At 53.8% G+C, this 12914-nt stretch overlaps 1 protein-coding gene across 3 annotated transcripts in view; it reads right to left on the bottom strand.

Annotated features, from left to right (window-relative positions):
- Nucleotides 1–273: 273 nt before the first annotated feature.
- LRFN5 (leucine rich repeat and fibronectin type III domain containing 5) overlaps nt 274–12914 on the bottom strand; it is a 54612-nt gene continuing 41971 nt past the window's right edge. Inside the window, exons 2-4 of one of the 3 annotated variants that reach the window (XM_054161620.1) lie at nt 9578–10985; nt 7364–7637; nt 274–666 (exon numbers count right to left, since the gene is read on the bottom strand). In XM_054161620.1, the coding sequence (XP_054017595.1) occupies nt 406–666; nt 7364–7637; nt 9578–10965 (1923 nt within the window). In that variant the 5' untranslated portion in view covers nt 10966–10985 and the 3' untranslated portion in view covers nt 274–405. Of the gene's footprint in view, nt 667–6670; nt 7638–9577; nt 10986–12914 lie in introns of those variants that run through there. The other 2 variants (XM_054161619.1, XM_054161618.1) reach the window with 2 other exon arrangements.

The raw sequence follows: 12914 nt of genomic DNA, 5'->3' as shown, positions 1-12914 counted from the left end.
CTGCCAGTTACCCCAGGCAGGTGGCACCGATTGCCACAGGCTGGGACCATGACCAGGCACAACTCGCTGCTCATTGCTCAGCAGAGCCCCAGTCCTGTGTTTGGCAGCCCCAGGCCCCAGTTCGCCCACTCAGGCTGCAGAGGCATGAGTGACCCCACACCACTGCCTGCTGGGCACAAGGACCAGCAGCAGCACAGAGCCCTGGATGCGGAGAGCAGCAGCGGGCACCGCTAGGCCCTCCAGATGAAGCATTATGCCCAGGCCATCGTAGTAAAACATTTATTTGTTCAGGTGATAGAAGCTACCATGTATTACAGTCTGTGAGCTCACCACCAGCGACACCGACCACGACTGGGGCCTGCAGCTGCTGCCACCAGAGTCCTTGTTGCTGAGTTTATAAAAACCTTAGGACAAGAGGGGAAGGAAAAAAAACCAACAACCAGGAATTTGGACCGAATGTGGCAGATGGCAGACGGGCGACCTGTGAAGAGGGGAGGGAAGTTTATCCAACGGCACCGCCGGGCTCGGCGGCTCCCGGTGCGCACGGTGCCACGCGTCAGTCTGCGGCGAGCTGGAACCGAATGGCTTTCTGCCGGCCGAGAGCGTCGGTGCCAGCGCCGTCGGGCGGCGGAGGAGGGCAGGCGTCCTGCGGGCTGGCCCCGGCTTCTGTGCAAAGAGACAAAACAGGGACAGTGAGGGGACGAGCGGCGGGACGTGGCCCTTCCCCGCAGCCAATGAGCTGCCACTGGGTGGGTGGCACCAGGAGGCGCTTTGCGGGGCCAGCCCGAGCGTCGCACCACACCGACGGCCGCCCGCAGAGCTGCCCGGGTGGGGAGTGGGCAAACAGAGCCTGTCCTCGGCCCGAGCACCCCCCTGGCTCCAGTGCCACCAGCACCACGAGGTTGGGATGTGGCAGGAGAAGCGCGGCAGCCAACAGCAGAAAGGGCTAACGGCACCTGGCATCCCCAGCCTGCACTTGACCGGAACCATCACTATCCAGCGCCAGCACCAGACCGTGGCATCGCTAGCCGAAACACTCCCAGCCAGTGCCATCACCATTCGGTGCCACCGCCACCCAGAGCCACCACTAGCCAGTACCACCACTGGCCAGAGATACCACCAGCTGTAGCAGCAGTTGGAAGGGCTGGCACAGCAGTGCTGTCGCTCAAGGGAAAATCAAACTAACAAATCCCCCTCCTGAAAGCCCAAACCAGAACCACTAAAGCTGCCTGCTCCAGAATCAGAGTTTTCCAGTTCCTAGATTTGCTCCTGCCCTCTCTGACCTGAGCCTTTTTCCATGGCAGGGATTCCAGCTCCTTGCAGTTTCAGAACTCTTGCACAGAACTGGAAACACCAGGAGGGAGCAGGGAACACACAGGGGGCTGGCACTGGTCTCCGTGGAGTTTACATCAAAATTAAAATCACTGAAGAGAAAGCATGCTGATTGCTGGTGTTGAGTTGTCCTGCCCTGAGCTCCCACGCCGTGGGCATCACTCAGGGCAGAACAAGTGGATTCTATTTATAGAGCTGATTTAATTTGGCATTCAGTGCCAAGCACGCTGTACCTGCCCATGTGCCTGATGACCAGAGGGACAATCTGTCTCTGGGACAACAAGGGCAGCTGTGGGTGTAGCACCACAGAAGGACTTGCAGAGAGCACCAGCACTGCTGCCTGGAACTCCCAGCTGGGCAGAGCTGTGGTGGGTTCCATACCCAGCCCCACCAGCACAAGCTCTGGTGCCAGGTCCAGACAGCCTGGCATGCAGCGAGACTCAGAGAAGCACATCTGCAAAAGCAAACACAATTTCTGTGAGCAGGAGCCCACTGACTTTGCCACATTTTGCTTCTTTTAAACCAGAACTTTGCCAGCTTATAGGGGACAGTACTGGGCAGTCTCATGGCTGTGGCCACTGCTGCCATGAGAGAGCAGCAGCACCCCCCTGCTTGCACGCAGCACCTTAGAAGAGGACAGCAAAGGCTCCTGAGCTGCTGCCACGCTGATGGATGCTCCCACGCCACGCTCCCATCTCCACCACAGAGATGCCAGGTCATCTCCAGAAAAGGCAAGAGGAGCAATAGCAGGTAAGAGCAGCTGTGACCATGACTTCTGCTGGCTGAAGCAGTCATTGGGGGAGGAGACCTGCTCCCTCTCCAAGCAGCATCTCTGCTGTGGCTCTGGTTTGCAGTAGCACAGGAAGGGCCATGCCATACCTTCCCAAGACGGGGACTATTTGCTGTCATGGCTCAGTGTGACTCTGCTGGTCCAGGATGCTTGACACCAGATGTGCTCCTGGCTCAGCAACCACATTCAGGTGCCTGAGGAGTTACTAGAAGACATTTTGTGCAGTCCCAAAGCACTGAGCAGTGGGGGCAGTGGGGGTTTCATGGTCTCCAGGAGGCAGGAGCATCCCTGCACTGCTGGCAGCCAGCCTCAAGCCTCCAGCAGTTCTGCAGCAGGGGTGAGACCAGGACCTTGGCAGGATCCCTTGAGTGGACAGTGTGCCCCAGCAGCGAGCACCTCGTGACAGTGTGGGCAGTGGGTATCCTGCTGCCAGGCCCTTCCCAGGCAGAGCAGCATGTGCCCAGGAGCCATGTCCCCTTCTCCCAGGCACCGGACACACAGCCACCATGCTCCAGCTCACATGACTACGGCAGGGCTGGCCACGCAGGAACAGGGTGGCAGAAATGAAGCCATGTGGGCACCCAGAACAGAGCAGTGCCAGGTATTCATGGTAACAAACACAGGCAGCCAGAAAACAACCAGCAGGACAGACTTTTCACCCAGCAGAGCCCTGCTTCTCCAACCAGAAGTGGCTGGTCCCAGCCCACTGTTGACAGCGCACGCACACCCGGAGGAAAGGATGCGGGAAACATGAGCAGGAAGCGTGTGCCAGCAACTTTAATGAGAGTGAACATATCTGGAGTTGTCTCTCCTCCTCTGGTGCCCATGGAGAGACACCAGCTCATGGCTAAAACCTCGGTCAGTTGATTTTTCAGGAGCATCACAGGGCGCAGACCCACAGGCTGGAGGACGTCCCGGGAACAGGTCTGCACCCACGGGTCCAAGTCTCTGCAAACTCCCATCTGCAGGCTGCACCCCTTATCCCCAACACCCCCAGACTGATAAATGTGTCAGCACCACCACCTGCCCCGGGGAGCACCCTGCTTGGGTCTGCTGAACCCACACTCTGGTTTTGAAAGAGTGAGCAATGCTGCATTGCCGCGCTCTGGGCAGCAGCAGGCCAGCATTACCCTGGTCACAGAACAGCTCAGCACTTCTTCTGCCTCCAACCTGGCAGCCTCTGGTTTTGCAGAACAGAAAGGACAGAGAATATCTTCCTCCACAAGGATATCCTCACTGTGAATCGAGCCTGGATTAAGTGAAATGCCCTGCTGCAGTTACTCTGGTGGGAATGGCAGATGTCCTGCCCAGGGCATGCCCAAGGGACTCTCCTCTCCGCCCAAGAGAGGAATCTCCACAAGGGGAACCCTCTGTTGCCCAGGTCCAACCACTCCTACGCTGTTAGCAGAGAAGCAGATCAAAGGCAGGGACATATGGTCCTTCTAAGCTGCTTATACAGATGCACTGAGGACAGAACACTCAGCTCCAGCCTTTAGAAGATGATTCCTTTGAGTAAAAAAAAAAATAAAAAATTAAACCCATGAAAATAACCCTCCTCAAGTCACAGGAAGCTGTGAATGCTTTAGCACTCTCACAAAACATCAGACACATTTACACCCAGTTGTAGACAACACACAAAGCATTTTCATTTGATGTTTTTACAGTGCACGACTCAAACACCTCACAGAACCCCTCCGGAGCTCTCCCATAGCCCAGCACAGGGTGAAGATACTGTCTGCAGACAGCAGCTCCTCACTGGGGCATGTGCCTCCTGCACTTGACAGCACCTTCACTGTAAGACCACCAGACCCTGGGCACACACCACTGCTTGTGACCATGCCCTGCTTTGTAGCTGAATTCTGTGTACAGCCCCTCAACAAGAAGGTGGACTTCAGAGAAAGCTAAGGAGAGCTTGGTTTATTCATTTCATTTCTAACTTTCCCAGCAGGAAGCAGGCTTTATAATTTTGAGGGTTTCATTTCCTTTTTGGTCTCCAGATTTCCTAAGGGAAGGAAAACAACTTTCTAAACCAGGAAAATCCTCTTTTTATTTACATCCTTTACACTACCCCCACCAGACCCTGGTTTCCCAGGACAGGCAGACAAACCACAGAGAACCATCCAGGACAGCTGAGTGCAACGGCTGAGGTCACCCAGTGTGTGTCAGCCCCAAGGTGCAAAGACTCAGGGGCACAGACTCGTGAGGCTACAGGAGATGTGCCCTGCCACAAGACAATCCCTACCACCAGAAGTTCCTCGCCAGGAGGCATGCCCTTCCACAAGCCAGTCCCTGCCATGGGATATTCCCTACCATGAGGTGTCATAGAATCATAGAATTGTTAGGGTTGGAAGGGACCTCAAGGATCATTGAGTTCCAACCCCCCTGCCATGGGCAGGGACACCTCACACTACATCAGGTTGCCTGGCCTTAAAAACTTCCAGGGATGGAGCTTCTACCGCTTCCCTGGGCAACCTGTTCCAATGTCTCACCACCCTCATGGGGAAGAACTTCTTCCTAACATCCAATCTGAATCTACCCATTTGTAGTTTTGTTCCATTCCCCCTAGTCCTATCACTACCTGACATCCTAAAAAGTCCTTCCCCAGCATTCTTGTAGCCCCCCTAAGATACTGGAAGGCCACAATAAGGTCTCCTCAAAGCCTTCTCTTCTCCAGACTGAACAGCCCCAGCTCTCTCAGTTTGTCCCCAGTCATGAGACAGTCCCTGCCACAAGATATTGCCTGCCACCAGATGTGCCCTGCCACAAGACACTCCCTACCATGAAATGCTCCCTGCACCAGACATCCCCTGCCATGACTGCTCTTGGGCTGGCTTGCTGGCCTGGTTAAAGCCAGGGTATCTTTGGGCATCTGCTGCAGTTATGCTGCCCTCAAGAAGAAGCAGAGGGTGTAAAATGTAACTCTTCTGTCACTTGAGCGGCCACCAAGCCCACATCAAGTCCGTTAGTTGGCACCTGAGAATGCAGTAAGTGCAGTGTCTCTAATTTAAACATCATGTCCATCTGACTATAATTAATACTAATTGATGCCTTTTCTTTAGAAGGAACAGAGCAGCAGGAGCAGGTCTGACCATCCTCCCAACACAGGGTTTCCCATGACTCTCAGCTAGTGCCATGTGCTACATCCTTATGTAGTAGCCTGAACTTGGCTCTGTCCCACAGGCAGTGCAGCCCAACAGCAGGTCATCAACCAGACCATCTCCCAGATCCTTTACTGTGCTTGGGGGTTAAAGAGAAATAGAACAAATCTTAAGAGTTCACAGGAAACATGCCTCAACAGTCTAAGAGAGAAGGAGATGGCCATCATCACCCCAGTCAACCATCACTATGAGATCCTGAATGGCTTTGGACCCGCCTGTGCAGACCTACCCTGCAGCACTGGGGTTGATGTGCCGACCCTGCACCCCAATGCACCCTGCTCTGCACCACTGACCATCCCACGGCTCCCTGCCCTGCAGGAGGTTCCCAGCCCTACAGAGATGACCACCACTGCAGCTGGGCTGCAGGGCTGCTCCCACCTTTCCCATCAGCTCCCCCTGCTCATGTTTCCACCTCTGTTCTGATGGGATGGGGACATGGGACAGCCCCCGTGGCACTGATTGTGAGGCGGGAAGCAGAGCAGGGAGCATGGGGCAGGCTCCTGCCCAATGGCTGCTGCTGAACACAGTGTGTTTCTCCAGTGCTGGCACCAGGCACAGCCATTGCTGTGGCACCCTGGGCTCTTGGACTGGGTGCTGCAAGTGGAAGGCCACCACCAGACCCAATACCCCAGAATACTTGGGTAGACCAGCACCCAGCGAGCCAGACCCCAGAGGGAGCAGAGGGACTCCTTGCCCTGACGCCCTCCTCCTGGAGAGGCTGGCAACGAGGGAAGGGCTTCTCGTACCCCAGGTAACACGACAGGCTGTTGTTCTGGACAGCATCTGCCTAGGAACAAAGGCAACAACCATTGTCTGGAAAAGAAATGTACAGTCTGGGCGTTTTAAAAAATAGCATTTTACTGATTGATCCAGAAGTGGTTATTTGTTAGCTCGGAGGAAATTTCATTTCCTTTATAAAAGGCTTTTTTTCTGTGAAAACTCTCTTCTTTTCTGCCACTGCAGAACCAGGAAGCCAGTCCTAGAGTAGGGAAGGCACTGGTGCTGTTTCATGCTTTTTTTTTTGCTTTTTTTTTTTTTTCCTTTTTTTTCTTTTTTTAATTTTTTTTTTTAACCCCTTAATCCTTCTCTTTTTCCTTTTGTTTCGTTTTGTTTTGAATCTCTGAACGTTGCCTTCGGCTTTGATACTAAACGAACTCAAAGGCGAACCAAATGAACCCTGTGTGCTCTGGGTGGCTTTACACAGAACCCCACAACGAACAAGCCATCAATCAAGCAGGACAGCGGCGGACCTCCAGACCCCTTCCCCTGGGCAGAGGGAGTTTCTCACACACACGTTTGGCGTCTCGGTTTTTCATCAAAAATGAGAACTAAAACAAAGTTTACAAAAAAAAAAAACCACAAAAAAAAAAAAAAGGAGGGGGAAAAAAGGAAAGAAAAAGGAAAAAAAAAAAAAAGCAGGTCACACAGTGCTTTCCAATATCCACTCAGAACTGGAGAAAGTTGCTTTTCCACTCTCCACACCGGAGCTGTCTGCCTGGAGCAGCATCCCGTTCATGGACAGGCTGCGTTTGGAGCGCAGCCCGGCCGCGCTGCGGGCGCTGCCGGGGCAGCCGGGCTCCATCAGCTGCCCGCCCAGCGAGAGCCGGCGCTTGGCACGGGTGGCGTCGGCCGGCAGTGTGAGGAACTTACTTGGCTTGGATTGTGCTCTTTTGTAGGGGGTGGTGGCGGGCACGGGGGCACAGCCTGCCAGCTGCAGGGCAGTGGAGTTGTTCCTGTTACTGTTCTGGGCCTCGGTGCTGCCCGTGGCCTCGCCCGGCGCCTCGCCGCCGGCCTTGGGCCCCGGCTTGCGCTTCTGCTTCGGGGGCCCCACCGCGCTGGCAGTCCAGGCGGGAGGCAGGGCGGAGGTAGTGGTGGCCGAGTCCTGGCCGGGGCCGCTCTCCGGCGACTGCGCCACGCCGTCGCTGCTGGCCTTGCGGCACTGGATGCCCTCTTCGTGCCCCACGGCCTGCTTGGACGCCGACTGTGACAGCGCCCCGCTGCAGCCCTGGATCTGCGCCCCGTTGGTCTGCGAGTACACGTTGCTGACCTTGGTGGCCTTCTGCTGCCCGTTGTTGTTACACACCTTGTAGCGGATCATGAGGATGATGATGAACACGAGCACCGAGGCCACGATGATCCCACCGATGATGATGATCATGGTCCCCCCCAGGAACTGGGACTGCATGAAGTGGCAGCGCACGTAGTCCTGCTCGGTGGTGAACTGGGTGCAGCCCACCACTCTGGTGGCTGTGAGCGAGGTGATCCCATCATCATAGATGGCCAGCACGCACAGGTCGTAGGCAGTCCCGGCGGCCAGGTTGTTGACCAGGAAGGTTTTGCTTGTGGGAGGTATCATTCTGGGGAAGAAGGAGATCAGCGTGAATGAACCTGGTAGACCCGCATGCACCTCCCCACTGTGTGCTGCTACAGCCCCAGTTGTGATGAACACCACTGGAGCTCAGCTCCTCTGTTCCTGTTGACACCTGCAGTGGGGTGGCAGAGTCACCAGCAAGCCCCACAGCACACCTGGATGTGGCAGAGCTCCACATAGAATTACAGAATACAGAATTAACCAGGTTGGAAAAGACCTTCAAGATCATCAAGTCCAACCTATCATCCAACACCATCTAATCAACTAAACCATGGCACCAAGTGCCTCATCCAGTCTCTTCTTAAACACTTCCAGTGATGGTGACTCCACCACCTCCCCGGGCAGCACATTCCAATGGCAAATCACTCTTCCTGTAAATAATTTCTTCCTAACATCCAGCCTAAACCTCCCCTGGTGCAGCTTGAGACTGTGTCCTCTTGTTCTGGTGCTGGTTGCCTGGCAGAAGAGACCAACCCCCTCCTGGCTACAACCTCCCTTCAGGTACTTGTAGACAACAATGAGGTCTCCCCTGAGCCTCCTCTTCTCCAGGCTAAACAACCCCAGCTCCCTCAGCCTCTCCTCATAGGGCTTGTGCTCCAAACCCCTACCCAGCTTTGTTGCCCTTCTCTGGACAGGTTCCAGCAAGTCAACATCTTTCCTAAATGGAGGGGCCCAGAACTGGGCACAGGACTCAAGGTGTGGCCTAACCAGTGCTGAGTCCAGGGACAGAATGACCTCCCTGCTCCTGCTGGCCACACTATTCCTGATACTGGCCAGGATGCCACTGGCCTTCTTGGCCACCTGGGCATGCTGCTGGCTCATGTTCAAGGCCAGGCTGGATAGGGCTTTGAGCAACCTGGTTTAGAGGAAGATGTACTTGCCCACAGCAGGGAGGTTGGAACTAGATGATCTTGAAAGTCCCTTTCCAACCCAAACCGTTCTCTGATTCCCCACTGAAAAAGCACTCAGGTGGTGCACTGCACAAATGGTCTCTCTCTGGTGCTTCATGGATGGTTTTGTGCATGCTGAAAGCCTACTATTATGATAAAATAACCACTGCATTCATCACAGAGCGAAAAAACCCATATGATGACAGCATGGAAAAGTGGTTCACAGAGCCAGACACAGTCTTGGAGTCAGTTTGGTACAGAATTGCTGCATCTCTCATGCACACTTTTGGAAAGTCCGTGATGTCCTCTCTTGGGCAATACTGACAAACCAGGAAAGTTACAGACTTTTTACAACAGCATGTTGCAATAGGATGAGGGGCAATGGCTTTCACCTGAAAGAGGGCACATTCAGACTGGATATGAGGAAGAAGTTCTTCACCATCAGGGTGGTGAGGCACTGGAATAGGTTATACAGAGGGGTGGCAGATGCCCCATCCCTGAAAGTTGCTCTAGTGGAAGTCATCCCTGTCCATGGCAGGGGGGGTTGGAACTAGATGATCTTTAAGGTCCCTTCCAGCCCAAATCTTTCTATGATTCTATGACAGCAACCATGTCAAAAACACAGAAGAAATTACCATGCAAAGACAGTTTTGAAGGGTGCCACTGTCCCACCAGGCAGCACAAAGCCAGCACACCAGCATGAACACCACCAGAACTAGTGCTGGGAGGAATATATTTACAGGCACCTTTTTAATTTTGCCTTGCCAAAGCTGAGAGCATTCAGACCCATTTAACTCCTCTCCTTTTACAACCTCTTGGGCATTCAGATGAGCTCAGAGACTCAGAGGCCCTTTGGATTATCTCAAACAACCCCGCTCAAGGTGATTTCTCTGCTGGACAGCAGAGACCTGCACATGGCTTTCCTGTGGCTCCCAACATATGCTGCCAGGGCAGGGCCCTGCTGGGGCTGCCCAGGCAGCATCTGAGCCCTGAGCTGCCTGCAGGACCCTGCACCAGCATCCTGGGGCTGCCTTACCTGTAAACAAGGGAGTCATCATAAGTACCGTTGTACTGGATCTGGAACATCCGTATCCCAGGGATGTTCCTCTGAAAGTTGAACTTCAGCAGAGCAGTTGAGGACGTTGCTTCTGCAACCACCACCTTCTTCTCTTGGCTGACTTTAGTATCCCCATTGCTGCTGCTCGCATTGGAGCCCGACTTGGTGGAAGTGGAGATATCCGAGGAGCCAGGATCGGGCTCATGGATGTGGTTGGTGCTGTTCAGCAAGTGGGGGAGCTTGATGATGTGCAGGTCCACCGTCTGCGTGGCCTCCCCGGCGGGGTTGGAAGCAATGCAGGTGAAGGAGCCTGTGTCCTTCACTGTGGTTATAAGGATGTCGAGCGTCCCGTTGTCGTACACCACAGACCTGGTCGCATTGGAGATCAGTTTGCCCTCGGGTGAAATCCAATGGATGGCTGGCTCGGGGTCCCCGCGGGCCTTGCACCGCAGTGCTGCCCGCTGGCCCTCCAGCACCCGCAGCTCATGGGTGTGCCGGGTGATGAGAGGAGGCTCACACAGGAACTCCTCCTCAGGGATCGACCAGAAGTACCGGCCAGACAGCAGCGTGGGAGAAGCACAGGTCTCCAGGTCATCCTCCCTCGAAAGACGCCTCAGCCACAAGAGCTCACAGTTGCAATGCAAAGGGTTCCCACCAAAGCTCAACGCAAAGGTCGAAGGGCTGATAATTCCTGAGGTTGCCAGTACCTGAGCTCGCTGGAAGAGAGGATCAGGCGGTAGCTTCTGCAGTTTGTTAGATGTGACATCCAACCTGGTCATCTTGTGGAGGTGGGAGAAGGTCCCCTTAGGAATGTGGTCGATCATGTTGTGGTCTAGACTCAGTGTGTGCAAGCTAACCATCTTCTCCACCGCATCCCAGGGGATGGTTTCCAGGTTGTTGTAAGACAAATCCAATTCCTCAAGAGCTAAAACGTCATCGAAAGCTGTGGAAGAAATCAAAGTCAGCTGGTTGTTGTTAAGTATCAAGTGGTGAAGGTTGGAGAGCCCACTGAACATATCGTTAGTGATCTTAGTCAATCGGTTGCTGTTCAAATGCAAAGCCCGCAAATTGCGCAAGTCGGCAAACGCGTGAGGGGTAATAAAACTGATTGTATTCCTGGACAGCGTCAGGTCCACCAGGCTGGTCATGTTGGCAAAGTCTTTCCTTTTAATGTTTGTGACAAAGTTGTCTGCCAGCCGTAACTCCACGGTCCTCCTGTCAATGTTGGGAGGAACAAATAAGAGCCCTTTCTTGGCACAAAGGGTGGCAAGGTTCGGAGACAAAATCTGACAGACACAGCGCTTGGGGCAGATCTGAGCTCTCACCGCCATGCCAATGAACAGCAGAAACAAAAGCAGTTTTTCCATTGTAGATCAGGTTCAAGAGCCTGCAAGGGACAGCAAATGTCTGTTAGTCTCTGCACAATAAGCTGATGATGTCATAAAAAAGCAAAGACAAACTGTCTGTGCTTAAACCATGAAACTAAGGTGCATGTAGTGGTGCATCACCCTCATCTTCTCTTTACCATCCTGCATATCCTGACACAGGAGCTGCTATGCTACCTTCCTGCCCCCTCCTTAGAGTTTTCAAGACCAGGTTGGACCAGGGCCTTGAGAAACCTGCCTAGTGGAAAGTGTCCCTGACCATAGCAGGCAGTTGGAACTTGGAGGTCCCTTCCAAGCCAAACCATTCCGTGATTCTATGATTCCAGAAGAACAACTGAGAGGCAGGTGTTTGCATACACACACACAGGGACACCCAGACACTTCAGCCACTGGAAGCGTGAACATGCCACGTGGCATCAGCAATGTCTTTGCCCCCTCCCCGCCCCCAAAACTGGTCTCCACTGTGCCACCCACCTTGCCCTCAGGCACTCAGTTTTCCAAGAGGTGCTCCTGACCCCACAGCCTGATGTTACTCTGCCATTTCTGTGCTGCCAAAGGGGGGATGTTTCCATGTGTGCTCCACTTCTAAGCTACAACTCTCAGCAGCCTCTAAATCATGGCAATTCAATGGGTTTATGGCCATCTCCTCCAACGTGTAAGCTCTTAATGCTATTTTCAGAACAGACTCAGACGGAGCTAATTTTATGTCATTCAAACCCCAAAAATGCAAATAAAACACACACACACACACAAAAAAAGGCACCAAGAAAAGCCCCCACAACAACACAGATCTAAATAAAAATGGAACAGGGGCTAATTTTAGCTCCTCGCTGTTTTCCCGGCTGCCACAGCCAGCAGCGCTGCACTCCTCTCCCTGACACTTCAATTAGCCTTATCTCCTGCCTTGCCAGATCCAGGATCCTCACGGAGTATGGAAACCAGGGAGATAACAGCAGCGCCCACACCAGCTAAATGAAATCATCCATCAGTGACAGCGCAGAGAGATGCGCAGGATGGCGGCCGCTCCCCGTGGCGTGGGATGGCGGCCGCCCTCCGGGGAGCAGCTGGGGGAAGAAGGAGAGGCCTGTGGAGCGGAGCCCCACAGGTCTGAGAGGGGACCTGTGCAGTCACCGGCACCTGTGCAGTCACCAGCAGCGATGCCTGGAGGGCCCCCACGTCAGAAGTGAAGCGCTCGGCTCCCTCTGGACTGGTGACACGGCACAGGCCGGTTACGCAGAGGCACCATCGCCCCAGAAACCTGCTAACGAAGCTCATCTGAACTAAAATAAAAGTTCCACAGCTAGCCATAAACAAGAGTCCTGAATCACTGTTGATATTTAAAGAGAGATAACGTCAGAACAATGACTACTGCTCCTGCCAGTCCAGTCCATGCATGTCCATCCTCAGAGCTGTGCAAACCAAGAGGAGCCAATGAGCTCAAAAAGGATGAGTGAAAATACCCCCTGAAAACCCTGCTCTTCAGCACTGTCCATCCATTTCATCCAAGGGTTGAACCCCTCTGCTGTGAGGCCAGGCTGAGAGAGGTGGAGTTGTTCAGCCTGGAGAAGAGAAGGCTCCAGGGAGATCTTTCAGTTGCCTTTCAGTGCTTTAAGGGGCCCATCAGAAAGCTGGGAACAGACTTTTGAGCAGGGCCTGTTGTGACAGGACAAGGGGTGATGATTTAAACTCAAAGATGGAGATTCAGATTGAAGAGAAGGGAGAAATGTTTGACACTGAGGGTGGTGAGAGCCTGTCCCAGGTTGCCCAGAGAGGTGGGATATGCCCCATCACTGGAACCCATCCAGACCAGGTTGTCTGGGGCTCTGAGTAACCTGCCCTAGTTGAAGATGTCCCTGATGACTGCAGCGGGGGTGGACTGGATGACCTTTAAAAGTCCTTTCCAACCCGAAGCATTCTATGACTCCATGACT

Source organism: Dryobates pubescens, chromosome 5 (genome assembly GCF_014839835.1).
Source record: "Dryobates pubescens isolate bDryPub1 chromosome 5, bDryPub1.pri, whole genome shotgun sequence".
In the NCBI taxonomy this organism is placed as follows: Eukaryota; Metazoa; Chordata; class Aves; order Piciformes; family Picidae; genus Dryobates; species Dryobates pubescens.
This window is presented reverse-complemented; position numbering and strand designations above follow the sequence as displayed.